Here is a 27,764-nt window from a genome sequence, read left to right on the forward strand (position 1 = left end):
GGCTGTGTCAGCATACATTGTTTAAAAGAGGTCCAGGGTCGTATTTTATTTACACTCCTTTCTGGAGAGGGGTGGGTGGGGGGGGACCCTCCATGCAGACAAACCACTATACATAATAGACAGCAGCTGAGGTGTGTGAATTTTAACATGTGTGTGTGCTTCTCTCTCTGTATGAGATGAGTATTGATTTCATTATGGATTTATTACAATGCATTGTGTGTGTTGCTGTCTTCATGTTTACACAGACGCGGATCACACCAGTGTGTCATTGAGACCTGCCACAACAGTGGTGTCGTCCAGGAGTGTCTCTCACAGCTCCAGTATCCAGCAGCAGCAGATTCAGTCTTTCACCCAGCTTCCCCAGACTCTGCCCAAACCTTACACCCAACAACCCCCACAAACTCAGCCCCATCCCCATCCCCAGCCTTACTCTCATCCCTTCACCCAGGCACTTTCAGCCCAGCCCCATCCCCAGCCTTACTCTCATCCACCTCATCCCTTCACCCAGGCACTTTCAGCCCAGCCCCATCCCCAGCCTTACTCTCATCCACCTCAGCACCATCCCTTCACCCAGGCACTTTCAGCCCAGCCCAAGCCCCAGGAAAGGGAGAGGCGATTCACCCAGCCACTACCCAAGCCCTATACTCAGATAACCCCCCATACGCAACCCAATGCCCAGTCCTTCTCCCAGCCTCCTCCTCCCCAGACCCTACCCGAGCCCACTCCCTGGTCAAGTCCCAGTCCCTCCCTCTGGACAGCAGTGAAGTCTTCACAGGACTCAGTGTGTCCGACCTCCTCTCCCCCGCCGAGACAGAGCTCTCAGACATGTCCTCCAAGCAGATGTCCGTCAAGGAAAGGTGAATATGTGGGGGTGGCTGGTTATATAAGGGCTACGTAGTACCACCGTAATACCCATAATACACTGTTAGCACCTTTGTTTTCTATCTAGAACCTAATAGGGTTCTTCAGCTGTCCCTATAGGAGAACCCTTTGAAAAACTATTTTGGGATCCATTTAGAACCCTTTCCACAGAGGGTTCTAACCTGGAACCAAAAAGGGTTCTCCTATGGGGAGAGCCGAAGATCCCGTTTGGAACCCTTTTTTCTAAGAGTTTATAGTACCACAGTCTGAGTCATGATGCCTGTAACTGGTTATGTAAGGCTATATAGTACCACAGTCTGAGTCATGATACCTGTAACTGGTTATGTAAGGGCTATATAGTACCACAGTCTGAGTCATGATACCTGTAACTGGTTATGTAAGGGCTATATAGTACCACAGTCTGAGTCATGATACCTGTAACTGGTTATGTAAGGGCTATATAGTACCACAGTCTGAGTCATGATGCCTGTAACTGGTTATGTAAGGCTATATAGTACCACAGTCTGAGTCATGATACCTGTAACTGGTTATGTAACGGCTGTATACGCTGGTGATTTACAGGCTTCTGTTAGCTAATTTTTACATTTACATTTAAGTCATTTAGCAGACGCTCTTATCCAGAGCGACTTACAAATTGGAAAGATCATACATATTCATCCTGGTCCCCCCGTGGGGAATGAACCCACAACCCTGGCGTTGCAAGCGCCATGCTCTACCAACTGAGCCACACGGGACCGTTTGGTCCCGTGTGGTCCCGTGGTCCCGTTTGGTCCCGCTTTGCAAACACACACAAGCTAATGTTTGCAAAGTTTTTGATTCACCTTGTTGTCTCTCTGAAAAGCTTGATGATGTTAAGAATATGAGACAGAATGAGGCAGTGTTGAATGAGTTTCTGTGAAATATATGTTTCTGCCTCTTGTACCTTTTGAGGTGAAGGGGATTTATTTCTGGCTACTGCGTTTTCCTGAACTGAGACTCTCTCTCGCTCTTGTTCTCTCTCTCGCTCTCTCTCCAAATGTCTCCCAGGCTGGCCCTGTTGAAGAGTGGCGACGAGGACTGGAGGAAAAGGATCAATAAGAAACAGGAAGTGGTGAAGATTTCTGTGACTGAGAGACACTCCACAGTACAGGGATGGGAGGCAGCACAGACCTACAAAAAGGTGAGACTTCACATTATCTAACGGCGACGCTAGGCCGCTGAGTGAGGCGACGCTAGGCCGCTGAGTGAGGCGACGCTAGGCCGCTGAGTGAGGCGACGCTAGGCCGCTGAGTGAGGCGACGCTAGGCCGCTGAGTGAGGCGACGCTAGGCCGCTGAGTGAGGCGACGCTAGGCCGCTGAGTGAGGCGACGCTAGGCCGCTGAGTGAGGCGACGACGCTAGACTATTCCCTATATAGTGCACTACTTTTGACCAGGGTTTGACCACAGCTCTATTGACCCAGGTCAGAAGGATTGCACTATATTGGGAATAGGGTGCCATTTGATACCAGTGCCTGGGTCAGAACAGCCCTGCATGGAGCACATGGTGCCAGTATCCCTGGGGAGGGGGTGGGTGGGTGTATGGTGCCAGTCTCCCTGGGGAGGGGGGTATGGTGCTAGTCTCCCTGGGGAGGGGAGGTATGGTGCCAGTCTCCCTGGGGAATTAGCCTTTGGAGAAATCCCTTGTCTATTTCAGACCATGATGAGATCTAGTCAAAATGTCACACTGCTGGAAGATTGAGTCTCACTGGAACTAGTGCTTCACCAAGAGCTTGTTTTACAATATGTGTTGCTGCTGAATGCCATGTGATTATATCTATTTAATGTACAGTATTATTTTGAATAACGCAAAGGTCTCGTTTAACTGACTATTAATCCTTTGATTTTAAAGGGGCAATCTGCAGTTGAAGCAATAACGCGTTACTCCCTCACTGTTTTGGTAAAGAAAGGGATGGGTCTGGAGAAAAGTAACCACTCTCAAATTCATATATGGACTTTTCCCCCTGTGTTGTGTTTCCCATGTCTTCAGGAGGAAAGGATGGTTATTGATGATTTTGCTGCTGTCACTGTGTCTGAGCAGCTGTGGGTAAGACCTGACGACGGTGCTGTGCCAAGGCCCATGTGCCAACGGTGGTCCACTGAGCTTTGTGTGACACCTGCTGCTTCTTTCAGTCTCATGTGTTCTGTTGTTCACTGCCGTTCAGTGTTGCTGTGGTCGAGGGTTGCAACGTTTCGATCATTTTCCCACATTTTTCAGGTTTTCCAGAAATCCCGGTTGGCGGATTCCCGGATGTAATGCTTATTCCCTCTGATTCTGGGAATCTTCCAACCGGGATTCCCGGATGTAATGCTTATTCCCTCTGATTCTGGGAATCTTCCAACCGGGATTCCCGGATGTAATGCTTATTCCCTCTGATTCTGGGAATCTTCCAACCGGGATTTCTAGGAAACATTTGGTGGGAAATGAAAGGGAATGTACAACCCTAGTTCTGTTGTTTACTGCTGTTCAGTGTTGCTTTGGTCTGACGCTAACCTATTGTACCTCTGGTGGTTTGGAATGCTGCTGACGAACACATTGGCTTGCACTTTTGCTTGATTTGAAGTCAATATAGCTACGCTATTGTGTTTAGAGATAAGATGCGACATGTTTGTTGCTGTGATGCTGCCAGTCACCGTCTTTTTATTCTGCTCAAAATGATTGCTTTTTGTACCGCACACTGCATACTGGTGACGGGATTCATCAATAGCAAAGAATATTACTCTGAGCCAGTAGTGACTGAACAAAATGGTCAACACCGACTTGTCTAGGTCTCTGTTTTATGTGCTGAATTGAATGGCGTTGGGTACAGCAGCGTTAACGATTGGCCAGTTAACGATTACTTCACATTCAAGCAACCTCTGTAAATGTTAATGATTAAACATTTAACATTTGCATGTCAGTGGTGGCTGGTGCCACGTTAAATCAGAGGACGGGCTCATAATAATGTCTGAAACCGAATGACTGGAATGAGTGAGTTTGATACTGCTCCATTCCAGACATTCCGATAAACTGTCCTCCCTTCACCAGCCTCCACTGTTGCATGCCGTTGCAATTCATGTGAGGGGCTCAGGTGATGCTGTAGATGTTGTCTCCCTCTCTCTTTAAAGGGGAAAAGACATTGTGAACCAGCTAAAGATTTGACTGGGGAACCCTCCTTCAGTCTGCTTCAGCCCTGGACACCCCATCATGACTTCAGACTTGATTTATCCAAAATAATCTCTGTGAGTTGTCTTCCATCAGTGTGTCTCTCTGCTCCTGGTCTCTATCACAACTTGTGAATGATCATTTCTGGTTGTGAATGTTATGGTAACTCTCCTCTAGCCTGGCTACCCAAACTCCTTGCTCCGGCCAAACGCTACGCCACGGATGTTAGTTTCTTCTACGTAATGGGTCTGGATCTGAGTACCTCCCCGACGATTTCTAGAATGGAAATCTATTCTAGACCATCTGATTGGTGCCAGAAACTGATGGGTTGGGCCAGAGTCAGGACACACGTGGGTAAAGTGGCGTTTTTGAAAATTCGTCATTCTCTTTGATACTCTGATTGGTTGGAGACGATCCAATCGCTGATGACTTTGTTTTGTACAACACTCCTCATTATGACATCACCACAAACTACTTAATTGATGGCAGTTTCAGACTGAAGCATGTAGCAAACGATAGAGCAGCAGAAGAATTCAGTGTGAGTCATCAGGCCATCTCCTCGGCATCCTTTCTCTAGCATCTCTCTGTATCTCTGCCTGACTGTCATTTTTCCTCCTCATTTTCCACGTCAGTGGTGGCTGGAGGACGAGCTCATAGTAATGGTTGGAATGGAATGAAAACCATGTGTTTGATACAATTCCATTCCAGCCATTTACTATAGGTATGAGCCTGTCCTCTGATTTTAAAGTGACACCAGCCACCATTGATCCACATCTCTTCTTCTCTTATGCACTTATCCAATCACCTCTGTCCTTAGGAACCTGTCTTATCCATTCGCCTCTGTCCTTAGGAACCTGTCTTATCCAATCGCCTCTGTCCTTAGGAACCTGTCTTATCCATTCACCTCTGTCCTTAGGAACCTGTCTTATCCATTCACCTCTGTCCTTAGGAACCTGTCTTATCCATTCACCTCTGTCCTTAGGAACCTGTCTTATCCATTCACCTCTGTCCTTAGGAACCTGTCTTATCCATTCGCCTCTGTCCTTAGGAACCTGTCTTATCCATTCGCCTCTGTCCTTAGGAACCTGTCTTATCCATTCGCCTCTGTCCTTAGGAACCTGTCTTATCCATTCGCCTCTGTCCTTAGGAACCTGTCTTATCCATTCGCCTCTGTCCTTAGGAACCTGTCTTATCCATTCGCCTCTGTCCTTAGGAACCTGTCTTATCCATTCGCCTCTGTCCTTAGGAACCTGTCTTATCCATTCGCCTCTGTCCTTAGGAACCTGTGTTTTCCTCCACATATTCTCCTCCCATCTCCCTTGGCCATAAGTGCCAAGTTATTGACCCTCGCAGTCAGGTAAGAACATGCACCTGACCTGCCATGCATGTTTCACTGTTCTGCCTGGTACTTGGGCTGCGTCTTAAATGGCACCATATTCCCTATGTAGTGCACTACCTTTGTCAAGGGTCCCGGTCTAAAGTAGTGCACTATAAAGTGAATAGGGTGCCTTTTTAGGAAGCAAAATCGGTCTTCCATTATCCCGTCATGCCTGTCACTGATAAGGACTGGTTATACGTGTGTCTTGTGTACACATGATCACCTCCCCCTGTTCCTACTCATCCTATTCCTCTGTCACCTCTTTCTGCCCTACCCCTTGGTTTTACTGGGAATGAGAAGTATTGGTTAGAATGAATACTTATTCTACAAAGACAAAGCGGCTGTACTGTGTTGCTTTCATTTCCAAGGGTTTTTGTGGTTTTGATCAAGTGGAAACAGGCCATTTGGGAGACGACAACATGTTACAGATAGTCCTTCCTGTACAGCATCTGAACCTGTATGTGTCGGGGTGTGTTCAGAGGGACGTGAAATAAACACTGGCCTGTTACAGATAGTCCTTCCTGTACAGCATCTGAACCTATATGTGTCGGGGTGTGTTCAGAGGGACGTGGAATAAACAGTGGCCTGTTACAGATAGTCCTTCCTGTACAGCATCTGAACCTGTATGTGTCGGGGTGTGTTCAGAGGGACGTGGAATAAACAGTGGCCTGTTACAGATAGTCCTTCCTGTACAGCATCTGAACCTGTATGTGTCGGGGTGTGTTCAGAGGGACGTGGAATAAACAGTGGCCTGTTACAGATAGTCCTTCCTGTACAGCATCTGAACCTGTATGTGTCGGGGTGTGTTCAGAGGGACGTGGAATAAACAGTGGCCTGTTACAGATAGTCCTTCCTGTACAGCATCTGAACCTGTGTGTGTCGGGGTGTGTTCAGAGGGACGTGGAATAATGTGTGTACTGTAAAAGTGTAACAGTATTTGTAACAGTATATGTAAAAGTATTTGTAACAGTTTGTAACAGTATATGTAATAGTATTTGTAACAGTGTGTAATAGTGTTTGTAACAGTGTGTAACAGTATTTGTAACAGGATATGTAATAGTATTTGTAACAGTGTGTAACAATGTATGTAACAGTATCTAACAGTGTGTATACAGTACCAGTTAAAGGTTTGGACACCTACTCATTCAAGGGTTTTTCTTTATTTTTTACTATTTTCTACATTGTAGAATAAGACATCAAAACTATGAAATAACACATATGGAATCATGTAGTAACCAAAAAAGTGTTAAACAAATCAAAATATATTTTATATTTGAGATTCTTCAAAGTAGCCACACTTTGCCTTGATGCTTTGCACACTCTTGGCATTCTCTCAACCAGCTTCATGAGGTAGTCATCTGGAATGCATTTTAATTAACAGGTGTGCCTTGTTAAAAGTTAATTTGTGTAATTTCTTTCCTTCTTAATGCGTTTGAGCGAATCAGTTGTGTTGTGACAAGGTAGGGCTGGTACACAGAAGATAGCACTATTTGGTAAAAGACCAAGTCCATATTATGGCAAGAACAGCTCAAATAAGTAGAGAGAAATGACAGTCCATCATTACTTTAAGACATGAAGGTGAGTCAAACCGGAAAATTTCAAGAACTTTGACAGTTTCTTCAAGTGCACTCGCAAAAACCATCAAGCGCTATGATGAAACTGGCTCTCATGAGAAGAACCAAAGTTACCCCTGCTGCAGAGGATAAGTTCATTAGAGTTAACTGCACCTCAGATTTCAGCCCAAATAAAGGCTTCAGAGTTCTAGTAACAGATACATCTCAACAACTGTTCAGAGGAGACTGCGTGAATCAGGCCTTCATGGTCGAATTTCTGCAAAGAAACCACTACTAAAGGACACCAATAAGAAGGACTTGCTTGGGCCAAGAAACACGAGCAATGGACATTAGACCAGTGGAAATCTGTCCTTTCGTCTGATGAGTCCAAATTTGAGATTTTTGGTTCCAACCGCAGAGTAGGTGAATGGATGATCTATGCATGTGTGGTTCCCACCGTGAAGCATGGAGGAGGAGGTGTGACGGTGTGGGGGTGCTTTGCTGGTGACACTGTGTATGATTTTTTTTTTTTCCAATTCAAGGCACACTTAACCAGCATGGCTACCACAGCATTCTGTAGCGATACGCCATCCCATCTGGTTTGCCCTTAGTCCCACTATCATTTGTTTTTCAACAGGACAATGACCCAACACCCCTCCAGGCTGTGTAAGGGCTATTTGGCCCAGAAGGAGAGTGATGGATTGCTGCATCAGATGACCTGGCCTCCACAATCACCCGACCTCAACCCAATTGAGATGGTTTGGGATGAGTTGGACTGCAGAGTGAAGGAAAAGCAGCCAACAAGTGCTTGGCATATGTGGGAACTCCTTCAAGACTGTTGGAAAAGCATTCCAGGGGATGCTGGTTGAGTGAATGCCAAGAGCGTGCAAAGCTGTCATCAAGGCAAATGGTGGCTACTTTGAAGAATCTAAAATCTAAAATACATTTTGATTTGTTTAACACTTTTTTGTTACTACATGATTCCATATGTGTTATTTCATAGTTTTGATGTCTTCACTATTCTACAATGTAGAAAATCGTAAAAATGAAGAAAAACCCTTGAATGAGTAGGTGTGTCTAAACTTTTGACCGGTACTGTATGTAACAGTGCATGTAACTCTGTAACAGGATATGTAACTGTGTGTAACAGGATGTGTAACAATATACTTAACAGTGTACGTAACAGTATATGTGTAACTGTGGGTGTAACAGGAAATGTGTAACAGTGTACACTACCGTTCAAAAGTTTGGGGTCACTTAGCTTTTCTTTCAAAAACAAGGACCTTTCTATTTTTTTTGTCCATTAAAATAACATGGAGTTGATCAGAAATACAGTGTAGACATTTAATGTTGTAAATTACTGTTGTAGCTGGAAACGTCAGGTTTTTAATGGAATATCTACATAGGCGTGCAGAGGCCCATTATCAGCAACCATCACTCCTGTGTTCCAATGGCATGTTGTGTTAGCTAATCCAAGTTTATCATTTTAAAAGGCTAATTGATCATTAGAAAACCCTTTTGCAATTATTTTAGCACAGCTGAAGTGCTGATTTAAAGAAGCAATACAACTGGCCTTCTTTAGACTAGTTGAGTATCTGGAGCATCAGCATTTGTGAGTTCGATTACAGGCTCAAAATGGCCAGAAACAAAAACTTCTGATACTCATCATTCTATTCTTGTTCTGAGAAATGAAGGCTATTCCATGCGAGAAATTGCCAAGAAACTGAAGATCTCGTACAACGCTGTGTACTACTCCCTTCACAGAACAGCGCAAACTGGCTCTAACCAGAATAGAAAGAGGAGTGGGAGGCCCCGGTGCACAACTGAGCAAGTGGACAAGTACATTATAGTGTCTAGTTTGAGAAAGACGCCTCACAAGTCCTCAACTGGCAGCTTCATTAAATAGTACCCGTAAAACACCAGTCTCAACGTCAGCAGTGAAGTGGCCTTCTAGGCAGTTGCAAAATAATATCTCAAACTGGCCAACAAAAAGATTAAGATGGGCATAAGAACACAGACACTGGACAGAGGAAGACTGGAAAAAAAGTGTTTTGAAATCTAAGTTTGAGGTGTTCGGATCACAAACAAGAACATTTGTGAGACGCTGGAGGGGTGCTTGACGCCATCTGTCAAGCATGGTGGAGGCAATGTGATGGTCTGGGGGTGCTTTGGTGCTGGTAAAGTGGGAGATTTGTACAGGGTAAAAGGGATCTTGAAGAAGGAAGGCTATCACTCCATTTTGACAACGCCATGCTATAGCCTGTGGACGGCGCTTAATTGGAGCCAATTTCTTCATACAACAGGACAATGACCCAATGCACAGCTCAAAACTATGCATGAACTATTTAGGGAAAAGGTCAGCTGGTATTATGTCTATAATGGAGTGGCCAGCACAGTCACCAGATCTCAACCCTATTGAGCTGTTGTGGGAACAGATTGACCATATGGTACGTAAGAAGTGCCCATCAAGCCAATCCAACTTGTGGGAGGTGCTTCAGGAAGCATGGGGTGAAATCTCTTCAGATTACCTCAACAAATTGACAACTAGAATGCGAAAGGTCTGCAAGGCTGTAATTGCTGCAAATGGGGGATTCTTTGACGAAAGCAAAGTTTGATGGACACAATTATTTCAATTAAAAATCATTATTTATAACCTTGTCAACATCTTGACTACATTTCTTATTTATTTTGCAACTCATGTATGTTTTCATGGAAAATGAGGACATTTCTAAGTGACCCCAAACGGTAGTATATGTAACTGTAACAGTATATGTAACTGTATATGTAACCGTGTGTAACTGTATGTGTAACTGTATATGTAACTGTAACAGTATATGTAACTGTATATGTAACTGTGTGTAACAGTATATGTAACTGTGTGTAACTGTATATGTAACTGTATATGTAACCGTGTGTAACTGTATATGTAACTGTAACTGTATATGTAACTGTGTGTAACTGTATATGTAACTGTGTGTAACTGTATATGTAACTGTATATGTAACTGTGTAACTGTATATGTAACTGTGTGTAACTGTATATGTAACCGTGTGTAACTGTATATGTAACCGTGTGTAACTGTATATGTAACTGTGTAACTGTATATGTAACTGTGTAACAGTATATGTAACCGTGTGTAACTGTATATGTAACTGTGTAACTGTATATGTAACTGTGTAACTGTATATGTAACCGTGTGTAACTGTATATGTAACCGTGTGTAACTGTATATGTAACTGTGTAACTGTATATGTAACTGTGTAACAGTATATGTAACTGTGTGTTCAGAGGATGGGAAAGGAGATGGAGATCCAGGCTCAGATGTCCATAGAGGAGAGGAAGCAGATCTCTACAAGGGAGGAGGCCTGGGAGTCTAAAGGTAAGGGCCAACGACTCCACCCAGTACACTGTGACCGAACGCATGGTCAAGAAAGGTTAGAGCACAGATGGTCCATTTGTCTGATCATTTCCTGTCCACTCACACCATTCCTTTGTATTTTTTATTATTTACCCATTTTTGTCCTCCCCAATTTCGTGATATCCAATTGGTATTTACAGTCTTGTCTCATCTCTGCAACTCTCGTACGGACTCGGGAGAGGCAAAGGCAAGCCGCGCTGCTTCGTGACACAACGCCCATTTAACCCGGAAGCCAGCCGCACCAACGTGTCGGCGGAAGCGTTGTACACCTGGCGAACGTGTCAGCGTGCATTGTGCCCGGCACGCCACATGAGTCACTAGTGCGTGATGGGACAGGAACATCCCTGCCGGCCAAACCCTCCCCTAACCCGGACGACGCTGGGCCAATTGTGCGCCGCCCCATGGGTCTTCCGGTCGCGGCCGGCTGCGACAGAGCCTGGACTCGAACCCAGAATCTCTAGTGGCACAGCTAGCACTGCGATGCCGTGCCTTAAACCACTGCACCAGTCGGGAGGCCATTCCTTTGTATTTGATGAGAATGTTGACTGGTTGACCCTGTGAGCTTGGGGGGGAAATGTGTTTCTCTAATTTCATTAGCAAATAATAACTGGTGAATTTGTTGACCTCTTAATGTATGATTTGAATTGGCTTACGAGTTATTAAAGCATATTATAAACTTGGTGGTTTCAGCCCTGAATGCTGATTGGCTGACAGCCATGGTATTTCAGACCATGGGTATGACAAAACCTCTGTTTTTGACTTCTCTAATAACGTTAGTAAATATATAAGCAATAAGGCACGTGTGTGTGTTATATGGCCAATATACCACTGCTAAGGGCTATGTCCAGGCACTCCCCTTTGCATCATGCTTAAGAACAGCGCTTAGCCATGGTATATTGGCCATATACCACACCCCCTCGTGCCTTTATCGTTTAAATATATCACTGTTAGCTGTGTGGTGTTAAAAGAAGGCTACCCAGTTAGGTTATTCTGTCCTCTCAGTTTGTGTGTGTTTGTGTTTGCAGGTCTGACAGTCTCTTCCTCAGCCATCAGCCCTATCCTGTCTCCCGTCTCCACCAAACTCAAGAGCAGTGTGACTGGGTACAAACTTCAGGAGGGTCAGTCATACAGTCCACAAAGGATGCAATGTAGAATTGCAAAATTTCAATCACTTTCCTAAAATTCCCAGGTTTTCCCAGAAATCTTGGTTGGAGGATTCATGGATTTCCTGCTTTTTCCATCCTGAATCAAGGAATCTTCCAACCGAGATTTTGGGAAAGCTACCGGAATTTTGCATCCCTAGTCACATGTCTTTGAAACGTACAATCACAACATGACCTCACTGTATATAATGAATACAACTCTGTTGTCTAATCCACCAGAAATGGAAGCCAGACCAGAGATGAACTTGGAGTCGGATAAAAAGCTGGATAAAGTGGAGACCTTTTTGGGACGTCTGAACAGTGGAGGTTGGTGCTGACATTTTTCAGTTGTCTTTACCCACGCCATCGAGTTGCAAGCTTTTCAGTGGCGTATCCGGTTAAGGGTTTTTCAAGAGGATGTTTGGGAGACGAGATCAAATATGGAATACCAGTGTAGCTTGTGAGGAAGGAAGCTATACTGTTAATCCAGTAGTCTGTTCCAGTAGTTTGTTCCGGTAGTTTGTGCCAGTAGTCTGTTCCAGTAGGAGTTTGACCTTTGTGTTTCTATCAGTGTCAGATCTTCAGGAGACCACTCTGACCGTGACAGAGAAGGCTGTGAAGGAGGTGATGAGGATGGACGATGAGATCTTCTCCAAGTTCTACCGACACGTGGCTGACTTCCCATGCATGCCCAGCAGGATCGAGATCGACGATGACTTTGATGCCATCTTTGGCACTCAGGCACCAAAGTAAGCATAACGATTTCACTAAATAAACTATTTGCTCTAGGTTTGCAAAATTCTGGTTGGAATATTTCTGGAATCAGGAAAAGCTTTGGTCAGAGAAGACAGTTCTTGTAGGGCACAGCGCTGTTGTTGGACATCTGCTCGGAGATGTTGACGCTCCTCAGACACACGTTGTTTAAGTTCTCCTTACTGGCCAGCCCAGCCAGGGTGTAGTTACATTGCATAGATTTTTACTACATCTACATGCCCTCTGTCTCCGTCTCTCTCTCTCTCTGTCTCCCTCTGTCCCTCGCCCCGTCTCTTTCGCCTCTTTCCCTATCCAGGTTGACCTCAGCCTTAGCGCAGCACAAACGGGCAGTAAGGCCGTCTAGGAACGTCCAGTCGTCTAAGAACCCTCTGAAGATGCTGGCGGCCAGGGAGGACGTCAGACACGAGTACACTGAGCAGAGACTCAACATCGGCATCATAGAGAGCAAGAGGATGAAGAATGAGAAGTGTGAGTGTGTGTCTATTTGTTACATGTATGTGTGTTACTTGTATTAGAGACCATTTCAAAGGTTTAGCTACATGCCATCAGAAGGCTTTATATTGAACTCTTATTCTACTGTCATAGGAGCTTAAGAGTGTTGTAAGAGTGCATTTATAATTAGGAAGTTTTACCGAAGCACAGAATCTGTGTGCACCCTTAATATTTGCACACACTGCTCAGTCATCCTCCTGTGTGTTTTAGTGAATAAGAGTCCTCCTCCTGTGTGTTTTAGTGAATAAGAGTCCTCCTCCTGTGTGTTTTAGTGAATAAGAGTCCTCCTCCTGTGTGTTTTAGTGAATAAGAGTCCTCTTCCTGTGTGTTTTAGTGAATAAGAGTCCTCCTCCTGTGTGTTTTAGTGAATAAGAGTCCTCCTCCTGTGTGTTTTAGTGAATAAGAGTCCTCTTCCTGTGTGTTTTAGTGAATAAGAGTCCTCCTCCTGTGTGTTTTAGTGAATAAGAGTCCTCCTCCTGTGTGTTTTAGTCAAAAAGAGTCCTCCTCCTGTGTGTTTTAGTCAAAAAGAGTCCTCCTCCTGTGTGTTTTAGTCAAAAAGAGTCCTCCTCCTGTGTGTTTTAGTCAAAAAGAGTCCTCCTCCTGTGTGTTTTAGTCAATAAGAGTCCTCCTCCTGTGTGTTTTAGTCAATAAGAGTCCTCTTCCTGTGTGTTTTAGTCAATAAGAGTCCTCTTCCTGTGTGTTTTAGTCAATAAGAGTCCTCTTCCTGTGTGTTTTAGTCAATAAGAGTCCTCTTCCTGTGTGTTTTAGTCAATAAGAGTCCTCCTCCTGTGTGTTTTAGTGAATAAGAGTCCTCCTCCTGTGTGTTTTAGTGAATACTAGTACTCAGATGTGCTCTGATACGGCCCTGGCTGGGCTGGCCAGTAAGGAGAACTTAAACAACGTGAGTCTGAGGAGCGTCAACATCTCCGAGCAGATGTCCAACAACAGCGCTGTGCCCTACAAGAACCTCATGTTGATGCAGGTCAAAGGTGAGATTCCTACTGCGCTACTTATCTGCCCATAGTAAGGTTATAACATTTGCAGAAATACTGGTTGAAAGATTCCATCTTATTCCAGGAATCTTCCAGGATTCCAGAACCTGGGAATTTTGTGAAAGTTACTGTATGTGTCTATAGTATCTTTCCCATTCATTTGACAAAGAGGCATATAGATAGTGTGGGATATGTACTAATCGCCATTTGAGGACCACTTTAAAGCGTCTAACCAACTTTGGTTTTGGGGCAAGCCATCAGTTCAAAATCAGGATGTTGACATTGAGGTTGCTCAATGTCCTAGTGAAAGCTAAACGGGACATTTTAGGACAGGTTCTGTTATTTCTGGAGGACTCTGTATCATTGGACCAAATCAGTGGGCTTGTTGTTAGTGTGTGCCCTGAGATTGGAAGGTTGGGGGTTCCATCCCTTGTAAGGGTCTGCGTCAGACTACAGCCTGTCCAGAGGTGAATACTTTTACGTCAAGCTGTGTTACTACAGAAACAGGAGATGGGCACCATTCTGGTTCTGACAAGGCTGCATTCTGGGTCTGACCAGGCTGACCTTACTGCGTACATAGAATGTTGCGTCACATCAAACACAGATGTTTTTCACTGACGTGGTTCACTAAGGAGGGATTCGTTTATCCATCAGATAAGAGAGTGTCGGTGAGGGATGGACTAGGAAATGGATTAGAGTTCAAAAGAGAAAGCGCATCATGGCGGGATAGTTAAAACATGTAGTTTACACACATGCATACAGTACTGTGCAAAAGTTTTAGACGGGTGTGAAAAAATGCTGTAAAGTAAGAATGCTTTTCAAAAATAGACATGTTAATAGATTATATTTATCAATTAAGTAAATGCAAAGTGAGTGAACAGAAGAAAAATCTACATCAAATCCATATTTGGTGTGACCGTCCTTTTTCCTTCAAAACAGCATAAATTCTTCGAGGTACACATGCACAAAGTCAGGGATTTTGTAGGCCTATAGTCAGGTGTTTGATTAAACAATTATACCAAACAGGTGCTAATGATCATCAATTCAATATGTAGGTTGAAACACAATCATTAACAGAAATAGCTGTGTAGGAAGAATAAAACTGGGTGAGGAACAGCCAAACTCAGCTAACAAGGTGAGGTTGCTGAAGACAGTTTACTGTCATACAGCATGGTAAGACTGAGCACAGCAACAAGACATCAGGTAGGTAAACTGCATCAGTCTCTCCCAGGCAGACATTACAAGGCAGACAGGTGTTTCCAGATGTGCTGTCCAAGCTCTTTTGAAGAAGCACAAAGAAGCGGACAACGTTGAGGACCGTAGACGCAGTGGTCGGCCAAGGAAACTTACTGCAGCAGATGAAAGACACATCATGCTTACTTCCCTTCGCAATCGGAAGATGTCCTGCAGTGCCATCAGCTCAGAATTGGCAGAAAACCATGGGACCCTGGTAACACCCATCTACTGTCTGGTCAGAAGCCTTCATGGAAAATGTGCGGCCAAAAAGCCATACCTCCGACGTGGAAACAAGGCCAAGCGACTCAACTATGAACCAAAACACAGGAACTGGGGTGCAGAAAAATGGCAGCAGGTGCTCTGGACTGATGAGTCAAAATGTGAAATATTTGGCTGTAGCAGAAGGCAGTTTGTTTGCCGACGGGCCGGAGAGCGGAACACGAGTGAGTGTCTACAGGCAACAGTGAAGCATGGTGGAGGTTCCTTGCAAGTTTGGGGCTGCATTTCTGTAAATGGAGTTGGGGATTTGGTCAGAATGAATGGTCTCCTCAATACTGAGAAGTACAGGCATATACCTATCCATTATGCAATACCATCAGGGAGGCATCGGATTGGCCACAAATGTATTCTGCAGCATGACAACGACCCCAAGCAGACAGTTCTTAATGACTTTCGCTATCTTCAGCGTAAAGAAGGACAAGGGGTCCTGGAAGTGATGGTATGGCCCCCCACAGAGCCCTGGTCTCAACATCATCGAGTCTGTCTGGGATTACAGAGAGAGGAGCACCTGAGGCTGCCTAAATACACAGACAAACTGTGGATAGTTCTCCAGATGATTGTGCCAACCTACCTGCCGAGTTCCTTCAAACTGTGTGTAAGCGTACCTAGAAGAATTTATGCTGTTTTGAAGGCAACTGGTGGTCACACCAAAATAATGATTTGATATAGATTTTTCTCCTGTTCACTCACTTTGCATTTAGGCCAGCCCATATCATCTATTAACATGTCAATTTTTGAAAGCATTCTTACTTTACAGCCTTTTTTCACACCTGCCTAAAACTTTTGCACAGTACTGTGTGCGTATATACACATACACACACACACACACACACACACACACACACACACACACACACACACACACACACACACACACACACACACACACACACACACACACACACACACACACACACACACACACACACAGAGACTAAACTAATCCAGCCAAAGACAGCAGACTAAACTAATCCAGCCAAGGACAGCAGACTAAACTAATCCAGCCAAGGACAGCAGACTAAACTAATCCAGCCAAGGACAGCAGACTAAACTAATCCAGCCAAGGACAGCAGACTAAACTGACCAGAGGTCATTCTTGGCAATTACTGTTGTGAGGGAAACACTATGTATTCACCTTATTTGTTGGATATGTAGCAATAATTTACTTAACAAACAGTAAGATATTTCTGTCCTGCTAATGCTGTGTTTATGGTTGCCACTCTGCACCCTGCAGCTAGTCTGGATGTTGAGGACATGGGTTCTACTAGAGAGAGCTTGAAGCTGAATATTGATTGATGTTGGTGATTTAAAAGCTGGCATTCTATAGACAAGATGTGGTGTGTGTGACTCGAGATAGAGAGAGCCTGGAAGAGTTGAGAACAATGCCTCATTGTCTCATCTTCCTGGCATCTGGGACACTAAGTAAAATACCATCCTGTGTTGGTAACCAAGGTGGTTTATGGGAAGGTTAGAAATTACTGACTAAGCAATCTTGGTATCAGCTATATAAAAACTGTGCATTGTCAGTCAAGACTGGGGCTGACGGTCTCATTATTGCAATAATTAATCGATATTAGGTAAAGATGATTGTTTGAAGAAATTACCAAGTCTCTCTCAGTACTGAATTTCCACAACGCTGTCAAGCTGAGCATATGACACTCAAAGACTCTCTTCTCATATAGTTTCTCGCTGTCTCTATCCTATCCAACAAAAAATACTCTTAAAAATAAAAATGTTATCTGTAGCCTCACTCTTCTCTCTCTATCACCCAGGCCGCCATCACGTTCAGACCAGACTAGTGGAGCCCAGAGCCTCAGCCCTGAACAGTGGAGACTGTTTCCTGTTGGTTACTCCTCAGCACTGTTTTGTCTGGATGGGAGAGTTTGCTAACGTTATAGAGAAAGCCAAAGTGAGTCCCCCGCCGTGTATGTGTGTCTGGCTTTGATGAAATCCATAGTGAGTCCCTGTCTCCCTGTGCCAGACTGCGTCAGCGTTCAATAATGACTTTCCCCGTCTCCCTGTGCCAGACTGCGTCACCATTTAATAATGACTTTCCCCGTCTCCCTGTGCCAGACTGCGTCAGCGTTTAATAATGACTTTCAGGATTAAGAAAATGTCTTGTTTGATAATCCTATTCTGCTGGGGTTGGGCTAGATGGAATTGGTGATTAAAAACTTTTGGGGCAGGCTGATGTTTATTAAGGCTGATGCTTATTAAGGCTGATGTTTAATAAATTATTTTGGATGGGATTTTTAAATGACTCCTTATGTTACTTTATAGCATGTCTCCTCAAAGGACCATATTGAAGTAGCCATAATGTCGTTGATAGGTGTTAGCTCTATGGGCCCTGGTCAAAAGTAATGCAGTTTATAGGGAATAGAGAGCCATTTAGGGGCTCTGCCACATACTGTTGAGATGTTCTGCTCTCTCATTGGAGCAGAGAGCTGTGCCATCTGTCCCTACAGCAGCTCTTATTCCCCATGGAAAGTGTCCTGTTTATGTACAGTAGACAGTTTCAAACAGACTGTAGCTTGATTCGCCCAGGCTACTTAGCTTGATTCGCCCAGGCTACTTAGCTTGATTCGCCCAGGCTACTTAGCTTGATTCGCCCAGGCTACTTAGCTTGATTCGCCCAGGCTACTTAGCTTGATTCGCCCAGGCTACTTAGTTTTTCTCAGTCCTTGTATTTATTTCACTAGCTTTAGTATTTAACTGGTATCAACTGGGGTATCATTAGGAAGACATTGAACTACAGTATGGATACTAGACCTGTCAAGGTGAATGCTGACTCATCATTACAACGTACAGTACTGCTGGTAGAATACAACAAGCAGGCTCTGACATTGTAACCTCATACAACAATCAGTCTGGTAATTACGAGGCTGTTGACATTGGTCATTGCAAGTCAATCTAAAGCCTAATCCCCTTACAAGGCTGACACGATTTCTGTTCTACTGTATTTATGAAATTTGACGTGTGTATTCCAGGTAGTGACATTTTCTCTGTGTTTGTGTGCATGTCTCGTACTGTAGGCCTCTGAGCTGGCCACGTGTATCCAGACTAAGAGGGACCTGGGCTGCAGAGCGAGCCAGATCCAGACCATTGAGGAGGGGGTCAACCCCCAGAACCATGCAGCCACAGAGTTCTGGAAGACCCTGAGAGGACAGCAGACCTACCAGTGTAAGTAGTAGCGGTAGCAGTAGTAGTAGTAGCGGTAGCGTAAGTAGTAGCGGTAGCGTAAGTAGTAGCGGTAGCGTAAGTAGTAGCGGTAGCAGTAGTAGTAGCGGTAGCAGTAGTAGTAGCGGTAGCAGTAGTAGTAGCGGTAGCAGTAGTAGTAGCGGTAGCAGTAGTAGTAGCGGTAGCAGTAGTAGCAGCGGTAGCAGTAGTAGCAGCGGTAGCAGTAGTAGCGGTAGTGGTAGCGGTAGCGGCGGCAGTAGTAGTAGTAGTAGTAGTAGTAGTAGTACTAGCTCTAGTTCTAAACGCGTTAGTGGAATCACTGGCTGGAGGGAGTTTCCACCATTTGTTAAATCATGACGGCAAGTGTGCACACTTTGGTAAATGGGTGGAGAATTGGGACTTTAGCCACATGTAATCTGAAGCCTTTATTTTCATGTTTTATGCCACCGTTGTAGATTATTCTTGATATTTTCGGTGTGTGTGTCCTCATACAGCCGCGGGGCCACTGGAGGAAGATGAGCTGTTTGAGAGTGCCATCGTGGAGACTAACTGTATCTTCCGTCTGCTTGATGATAAACTGGTTCCCGATGATGATCAGTGGGGGAAGGTTCCACGCAGCACACTACTGGAATCCAAAGAGGTACCTGACTGGACTCATCAGGAACCACATATAGCAGACAACTCATAGTAGGAGAGCTGATCTAAGATCAGTTTAGCCTTTTAGATCACAATGATTAAGATTACATGGACAGGAGAGGACCTGATCCTAGGTCAGCACTAGGACTAGCAGCTGATCCTATTCTGTGATGTCTGATACATATTATGGCCCCTGGTCCACAGGGTGTGTATTATTTTGGTCCCGTATCTCCACTGTGTGCCCCCCCTTGCAGGTGCTGGTGTTTGACTTTGGCAGTGAGGTGTATGTCTGGCACGGTAAGGAAGTGACTCTGGCCCAGAGGAAAGTAGCCTTCCAGCTGGCCAAACACCTGTGGAACGGAACCTTTGACTACACCTGCTGTGACATCAATCCTCTGGACCCTGGAGGATGTAACGCGTGCATACCCTGGTAGGCTACCAACGCGCGCACACACACACACACACACCAACACACACACACACACACACACACACCAACGCATACACACACACACACACACACACACCAACGCACCTTCACCAAACCACACACACCAATGCACACACACCAACGTGCACACACACATCAACGGACCAACACACACACCAATAAACACGCACCAACGAACCAACGCAAGCTCCAACGCACACACGCACCAACACACACACACACACACTCTTTCTCCACCACTCGGTCAAATCATCCCTCAGGGACAGTTTGTCCTAGAGGGGTTTATAGCGTCTATAGGTCCTGCTCTCACTTTCTCTTACTGTGTGTGCGCGTGTCCACAGGAAGGGCCAGGGGCGTCCTGACTGGGCCATATTCGGCAGGCTGACACAGCACAATGAGACAATCCTGTTCAAAGAGAAGTTTCTGGACTGGACAGACACTAAGAAACCACAACCAAAGAATAGCAACCAACAAGTCACTGGGCAGAAGGTATATCCTCTTGACTCTATCTCTCTTTTTCTCTCTCTCTTTTTCTCTCTCTTTTTCTCTCTCTCTTTCTTTCTTTCTCTTTCCCTCTTCCTTTTACACATATTTTGTTATCTGTTATGTTTTCATCAGACCCCATGACCCTAGAGTTTTCTGAATGATTCTCTCTCTCTCTCCCCCTCCCTCTCCACCCCCAGGATTTGCCAGGGTGCGTGTGCAGGCCGTATGATGCAGCGTTGATGCTCCCTGTACTTCAGACAGCTGTCAGCACGGTGTTGGATGGGATGAACGTTGGCCGAGGCCATGGCTCTGTAGAAGGAGAGGACAGGATGAGGACTCTAGAGATCAGCACGGTGTCTGTAGATGTCTGGCACATCCTGGAGTTTGACTACAGGTCATTATCTCCCCCTTTACTAAGGTTGCAACATTCTGGAAACTTTATCAAAATTCCCAGAAATCCTGGTTGGAATATTTCTGGAATCAGGAAATCCTCCAACAGGGATTTCTGGAAAGTATGTGAAAGTAACCAGAAATCAGCATTTTGGGAAAGTAACAAGACTTCTGCAAACCTTCCCGTACTGAGTGCTGTAGAAATCCAATGAATTATTTGTAACTATTTGTATTGTTCTTATCCCAGCCGGCTGCCCCAGCAGAGTATAGGCCAGTTCCATGAGGGAGACGCGTACGTTGTGAAGTGGAAGTACACGGTGAGCGCAGCAGTTGGGAGGAGGCAGAACCCGGAGCTGAGGAGCGCGGGCCCGGTGAAAGAACAGTGCTGCTACTTCTTCTGGCAGGGACGGAACTCCACCGTGAGAGAGAAAGGAACGTCAGCACTGACGACAGTGGAGCTGGAGGAGGAGAGAGGGGCCCAGGTACGTGTCGACCGTAAATACTAAGCCTGTGTCTTAAATAGCACCCTATTCCCTATACAGTGCACTACCAGACCAGACCAGAGTGCACTATATAGGGAACAGGGTGTTTGAGATGCAGCCTAATTCCATGTATACACGCATCTACTGTCACTGATCTGAGAGCAGCCTTAGATGCATATGTCATGTGTGAGCCGTGTCCCTGTCGCTGTCCCCAACAGGTCCAGGTACAGCAGGGGAAGGAGCCTCCTTGTTTCCTGCAGTGTTTCAACGGGGGGATGATTATACACGGTGGGAAGAGAGAGGAGGACGAGGTGAACACACAGAGTAAGGAAGAATCTAGCCCATCTTCTGTACCAGTGGTGGCTGGTGTCACTTTTTAAATCAGAAGACCGGCTCATTCTAATGGTTGGAATGGAATTAATGGAAGTTCCCATTGAGTTTCATCCCGTTCCATTCATCCCGTTCCATTCCATCCATTCCATCCATCCCATTCATCCCGTTCCATTCCATTCCATCCATTCCATTCATCCCGTTCCATTCCATTCCATTCATTCCATTCATCCCGTTCCATTCCATTCCATTCATCCCGTTCCATTCCATTCCATCCATTCCATTCATCCCGTTCCATTCATTCCGTTCCAGCTGTCACTATGACCTGTCCTTCCCTCAGCTGCCCCCGCTGGTATCTGTGATCAGGACAGTAGTGTGTACGAGTGCGTTCCTGAGCGACTACATTGCTGATGCATACCAGATATTACAACACCTGGATAGGTGTTTTACATCAGCTAACCACATTATAGCAATCTGGTGCCCGACCGAACAGTCGATTGGTTGATGCAATAAAAATTGTGAGCAAAGGAACACGACCTGTCTGTGTGTCATACTGACCACGCGCCTCTTTGTCTTCTTCTAGCTGAGTGGCGTCTGTACTGCGTGCGGGGGGAGGTCCCTGTAGAGGGACACCTACTGGAGGTGGTCAGTCACTGCAGCAGCCTTCGCTCCAGGAGCTCCATGATCCTCCTCAACGTCAACAAGGCCCTCATTTACCTGTGGCACGGCTGCAAGGCCCAGCAACACACACGGCTGGTGGGCCTCACCGCAGCTCAGAGGATCAAAGAACAGTGAGTTTGAGTCTCAAATGGCTCCCTGTTGCCTAAATAGTGCACTACTTTTGACCATGGACTAGTCATCTTTCCTGACTATGTACTATGCTGACCAGGAAAAACTCTTGTGTAATGAAATGTGTAATACGGTATATCTCTGTCCCAACTGGCACCCTATTCCCTATATAGCGCACTACTTTTGACCAGGGCCCATAGGGCTGTAGTCTAAAGTAGTGCACTATATGGGGAATAGGGTGCCATTTGGGCCGGCCGGTATAGTGTAGTTATGATGTGACGCATGGCTGCTGTCTTTTAGATGTCCGTTGGAGGCGGGGCTCCACAGCAGCAGTAAGGTGACCATTACAGAGTGTGACGAGGGATCAGAGCCCACGGGATTCTGGGATGCTGTAGGGATTAAAGACCGGAAAGCCTACGATTGTATGCTGCAAGGTATAGTACAGTTACACACACACACACTGAAATAACACTTAACAATATGGCAAACTGATTATCTGGGTTTAGGTACATGTTAACACTGAGCATGAATTTTCTTGTTTTAGATCCGGGTAAATTCAACTTCACCCCTCGGCTGTTCAAGCTGAGCAGTTCTTCAGGGCAGTTTGTGGCTACAGAGTTCTTCCACCCCTCCAGAGCTCCAGACATGGTCAGCTCTCTGCCCTTCCTACAGGAGGACCTGTACCGCGCCTCCCAGCCTGGTGAGGCCTATTATACCATAGTAATACATTACATCTGTAAAGACCTGTACCTCGCCTCCCAGCCTGGTGAGTCCTATTATACCATAGTAATACATTACATCTGTAAAGACCTGTACCTCGCCTCCCAGCCTGGTGAGTCCTATTATACCATAGTAATACATTACATCTGTAAAGACCTGTACCTCGCCTCCCAGCCTGGTGAGTCCTATTATACCATAGTAATACATTACATCTGTAAAGACCTGTACCTTGCCTCCCAGCCTGGTGAGTCCTATTATACCATAGTAATACTTTACATCTGTAAAGACCTGTACCGAGCCTCCCAGCCTGGTGAGTCCTATTATACCATAGTAATACATTACACCTGTAAAGACCTGTACCGCGCCTCCCAGCCTGGTGAGTCCTATTATACCATAGTAATACATTACATCTGTAAAGACCTGTACTGAGCCTCCCAGCCTGGTGAGTCCTATTATACCATAGTAATACATTACATCTGTAAAGACCTGTACCTCGCCTCCCAGCCTGGTGAGTCCTATTATACCATAGTAATACTTTACATCTGTAAAGACCTGTACCTCGCCTCCCAGCCTGGTGAGTCCTATTATACCATAGTAATACATTACATCTGTAAAGACCTGTACCGAGCCTCCCAGCCTGGTGAGTCCTATTATACCATAGTAATACATTACATCTGTAAAGACCTGTACCGAGCCTCCCAGCCTGGTGAGTCCTATTATACCATAGTAATACATTACATCTGTAAAGACCTGTACTGAGCCTCCCAGCCTGGTGAGTCCTATTATACCATAGTAATACATGACATCTGTAAAGACCTGTACCTCGCCTCCCAGCCTGGTGAGTCCTATTATACCATAGTAATACATTACATCTGTAAAGACCTGTACCTCGCCTCCCAGCCTGGTGAGTCCTATTATACCATAGTAATACATTACATCTGTAAAGACCTGTACCTCGCCTCCCAGCCTGGTGAGTCCTATTATACCATAGTAATACATTACATCTGTAAAGACCTGTACCTCGCCTCCCAGCCTGGTGAGTCCTATTATACCATAGTAATACATTACATCTGTAAAGACCTGTACCTCGCCTCCCAGCCTGGTGAGTCCTATTATACCATAGTAATACATTACACCTGTAAAGACCTGTACCTCGCCTCCCAGCCTGGTGAGTCCTATTATACCATAGTAATACATTACATCTGTAAAGACCTGTACCTCGCCTCCCAGCCTGGTGAGTCCTATTATACCATAGTAATACATTACATCTGTAAAGACCTGTACTGAGCCTCCCAGCCTGGTGAGTCCTATTATACCATAGTAATACATTACATCTGTAAAGACCTGTACCTCGCCTCCCAGCCTGGTGAGTCCTATTATACCATAGTAATACTTTACATCTGTAAAGACCTGTACCTCGCCTCCCAGCCTGGTGAGTCCTATTATACCATAGTAATACATTACATCTGTAAAGACCTGTACCTCGCCTCCCAGCCTGGTGAGTCCTATTATACCATAGTAATACATTACATCTGTAAAGACCTGTACCGAGCCTCCCAGCCTGGTGAGTCCTATTATACCATAGTAATACATTACATCTGTAAAGACCTGTACCTCGCCTCCCAGCCTGGTGAGTCCTATTATACCATAGTAATACATTACATCTGTAAAGACCTGTACCTCGCCTCCCAGCCTGGTGAGTCCTATTATACCATAGTAATACATTACATCTGTAAAGACCTGTACCGAGCCTCCCAGCCTGGTGAGTCCTATTATACCATAGTAATACATTACATCTGTAAAGACCTGTACCGAGCCTCCCAGCCTGGTGAGTCCTATTATACCATAGTAATACATGACATCTGTAAAGACCTGTACCTCGCCTCCCAGCCTGGTGAGTCCTATTATACCATAGTAATACATTACATCTGTAAAGACCTGTACCTCGCCTCCCAGCCTGGTGAGTCCTATTATACCATAGTAATACATTACATCTGTAAAGACCTGTACCTCGCCTCCCAGCCTGGTGAGTCCTATTATACCATAGTAATACATTACATCTGTAAAGACCTGTACCGAGCCTCCCAGCCTGGTGAGTCCTATTATACCATAGTAATACATTACATCTGTAAAGACCTGTACCGAGCCTCCCAGCCTGGTGAGTCCTATTATACCATAGTAATACATGACATCTGTAAAGACCTGTACTGAGCCTCCCAGCCTGGTGAGTCCTATTATACCATAGTAATACATTACATCTGTAAAGACCTGTACCTCGCCTCCCAGCCTGGTGAGTCCTATTATACCATAGTAATACATTACACCTGTAAAGACCTGTACTGAGCCTCCCAGCCTGGTGAGTCCTATTATACCATAGTAATACATTACATCTGTAAAGACCTGTACTGAGCCTCCCAGCCTGGTGAGTCCTATTATACCATAGTAATACATTACATCTGTAAAGACCTGTACTGAGCCTCCCAGCCTGGTGAGTCCTATTATACCATAGTAATACATTACATCTGTAAAGACCTGTACCTAGCCTGGTGAGTCCTATTATACCATAGTAATACATTACATCTGTAAAGACCTGTACCGAGCCTCCCAGCCTGGTGAGTCCTATTATACCATAGTAATACATTACATCTGTAAAGACCTGTACCTCGCCTCCCAGCCTGGTGAGTCCTATTATACCATAGTAATACTTTACATCTGTAAAGACCTGTACCCAGCCTGGTGAGTCCTATTATACCATAGTAATACATTACATCTGTAAAGACCTGTACTGAGCCTCCCAGCCTGGTGAGTCCTATTATACCATAGTAATACATTACATCTGTAAAGACCTGTACCGAGCCTCCCAGCCTGGTGAGTCCTATTATACCATAGTAATACATTACATCTGTAAAGACCTGTACTGAGCCTCCCAGCCTGGTGAGTGTATAAGCCTCTCTGCTTGGCACTCAGCATTAAGGAGATGTCCTGTCTGTTGGAATGTTGGTGTACAAAATGGCTGCTCTGACATAACTTCCTCTTCCTGTATAGCTCTGTTCCTGGTGGATAACTTCCATGAGGTGTACCTGTGGCAGGGCTGGTGGCCGCAGGACAGCGAGAACCCCGGTTCCACCAGGATAAGATGGGACATGGACAGGAAGTGTGCCATGGAAACGGTGCTGCAGTACTGCAAAGGTAGAATACCTGATGATCAAATCAAAGTGTATTTGTCACGTGTGCCGAATACAACAGGTGTAGTAGACCTTACAGTGAAATGCTTACTTACAGGCTCTAACCAATGGTGCGGGGAAAAAAATAAAACAGTAAAAAGACATTTTAAAAAAGAGAAGCAAGGCTATATACAGACACCTGTTAGTCAGGCTTATTGAGGTAGTATGTACATGTAGGTATCGTTAAAGTGACTATGCATATATGATGAACAGAGAGTAGCAGTAGTGTAAAAAGAGGGGTTGGCGGGTGGTGGGACACAATGCAGATTGCCCGGTTAGCCAATGTGCGGGAGCACTGGTTGGTCGGGCCAATTTAGGTAGTATGTACATGAATGTATAGTTAAAGTGACTATGCATATAAGATAAACAGAGAGTAGCAGCAGCATCATCTCTTGTCTCAGTTACCATAAGGTGCTTGATGTTACATCTTAAAGACTTTGAACCTTTCACCCGCAGACCTTTTCACTAAGGGCATGTCTCTCGTTAGGATTTGTTGCTAAACGTGCTGACTTCCTCCCGCAGAGAATAATGAGAAGAAGCCTCAGAAGTCGTATCTGATCCATGCTGGTCTGGAGCCTCTCACCTTCACCAACGTGTTCCCAAGCTGGGAGCACAGAGAGGACATTGCAGAGATCACTGAGAGGGTGAGTTATTCACTACACTGACCTGCCAACCCTTATACACACACACACTCTGACCATAAGGGAGAGTTGGATAAGTTGAGACATGTTTTACATCCAGCACCACTACGTCAAGGGAAACATAGTATTCTTTCTAACAGAGATATCTACACTGAACAAAAATATATCTTTCTAACAGAGATATCTACACTGAACAAAAATATATCTTTCTAACAGAGATATCTACACTGAACAAAAATATATCTTTCTAACAGAGATATCTATACTGAACAAAAATATATCTTTCTAACAGAGATATCTATACTGAACAAAAATATATCTTTCTAACAGAGATATCTACACTGAACAAAAATATAAACGCAACATGTAAAGTGTTGGTTTTATGAGCTGAAATAAAGATCCCAGAAATATTTCATATGCATATGAAGCTTATTTCTCTCAAATTTTGTGCACAAATTTGTTTACATCCCTGTTAGTGAGCATTTCTCCTTTGCCAAGATAATCCATCCACCTGACAGCTGAGGCATATCAAGAAGATGATTAAACAGCATGATTATTACACAGGTGCACTTTGTGCTGGGAACAATAAAACGTCCCTCTAAAATGTACAGTTTTGTCACACAACACAATGCCACAGACAGGGGCGCCACCAGGGATGTGGGGCCCCATGAATAGATATCACATTGGGCCCCACCATCACAGGCCACACCAAACCTGTGCAATTACTGTAACCATACCTCCAGAACCCAATCGACCCATTCAAATCTTTAAATAACTCTACCTTTGCAGGCTTGCAACTCTCTTGTAGTCCAATATTTACTGTACGATTTTAACTGACAGTGAGCTGTGAAAATATAACACTGTGCAGACGTTCATGCAACATTCTGCATACAGTGGAATTCACTATTTGATGCAAGACTGATACCCTCTGTAAAAGACGGCCTTTAGCACATTTCTTATAGTCTAAATGTCATTTTAATGGTAAATTCTTGAATGGAAAATTCTCTTAACATTAATGAATAACTTAAATATAATTTAAATATACATTAACCTCTTAAATTAAATTAACATGATCATCTATAGAATATAACAAACAAAATAATAAAATCAGCAGCAGATTTTTGAACTAAG

The 27,764-nt window shown here is 44.7% G+C and overlaps 1 protein-coding gene across 1 annotated transcript in view; it reads left to right on the forward strand.

The window, feature by feature from the left end:
* LOC139550224 (supervillin-like) overlaps window positions 1–27,764 on the forward strand; it is a 100,297-nt gene that overhangs the window by 63,452 nt on the left and 9,081 nt on the right. The window contains 24 exon segments of the mRNA XM_071360951.1: window positions 246–722; window positions 725–857; window positions 1,909–2,041; window positions 2,889–2,945; window positions 4,007–4,120; window positions 10,263–10,353; window positions 11,418–11,510; window positions 11,775–11,861; window positions 12,106–12,283; window positions 12,604–12,776; window positions 13,631–13,789; window positions 17,080–17,216; window positions 18,340–18,487; window positions 18,979–19,124; window positions 19,375–19,550; window positions 19,913–20,060; window positions 20,255–20,451; window positions 20,695–20,929; window positions 21,148–21,253; window positions 21,843–22,050; window positions 22,349–22,482; window positions 22,593–22,748; window positions 25,814–25,957; window positions 26,515–26,636. Of these exon segments, the coding sequence (XP_071217052.1) occupies window positions 246–722; window positions 725–857; window positions 1,909–2,041; window positions 2,889–2,945; window positions 4,007–4,120; window positions 10,263–10,353; window positions 11,418–11,510; window positions 11,775–11,861; window positions 12,106–12,283; window positions 12,604–12,776; window positions 13,631–13,789; window positions 17,080–17,216; window positions 18,340–18,487; window positions 18,979–19,124; window positions 19,375–19,550; window positions 19,913–20,060; window positions 20,255–20,451; window positions 20,695–20,929; window positions 21,148–21,253; window positions 21,843–22,050; window positions 22,349–22,482; window positions 22,593–22,748; window positions 25,814–25,957; window positions 26,515–26,636 (3,752 nt within the window).

The sequence above is a fragment of the Salvelinus alpinus genome, chromosome 23, assembly GCF_045679555.1.
Source record: "Salvelinus alpinus chromosome 23, SLU_Salpinus.1, whole genome shotgun sequence".
NCBI lineage: Eukaryota > Metazoa > Chordata > Actinopteri > Salmoniformes > Salmonidae > Salvelinus > Salvelinus alpinus.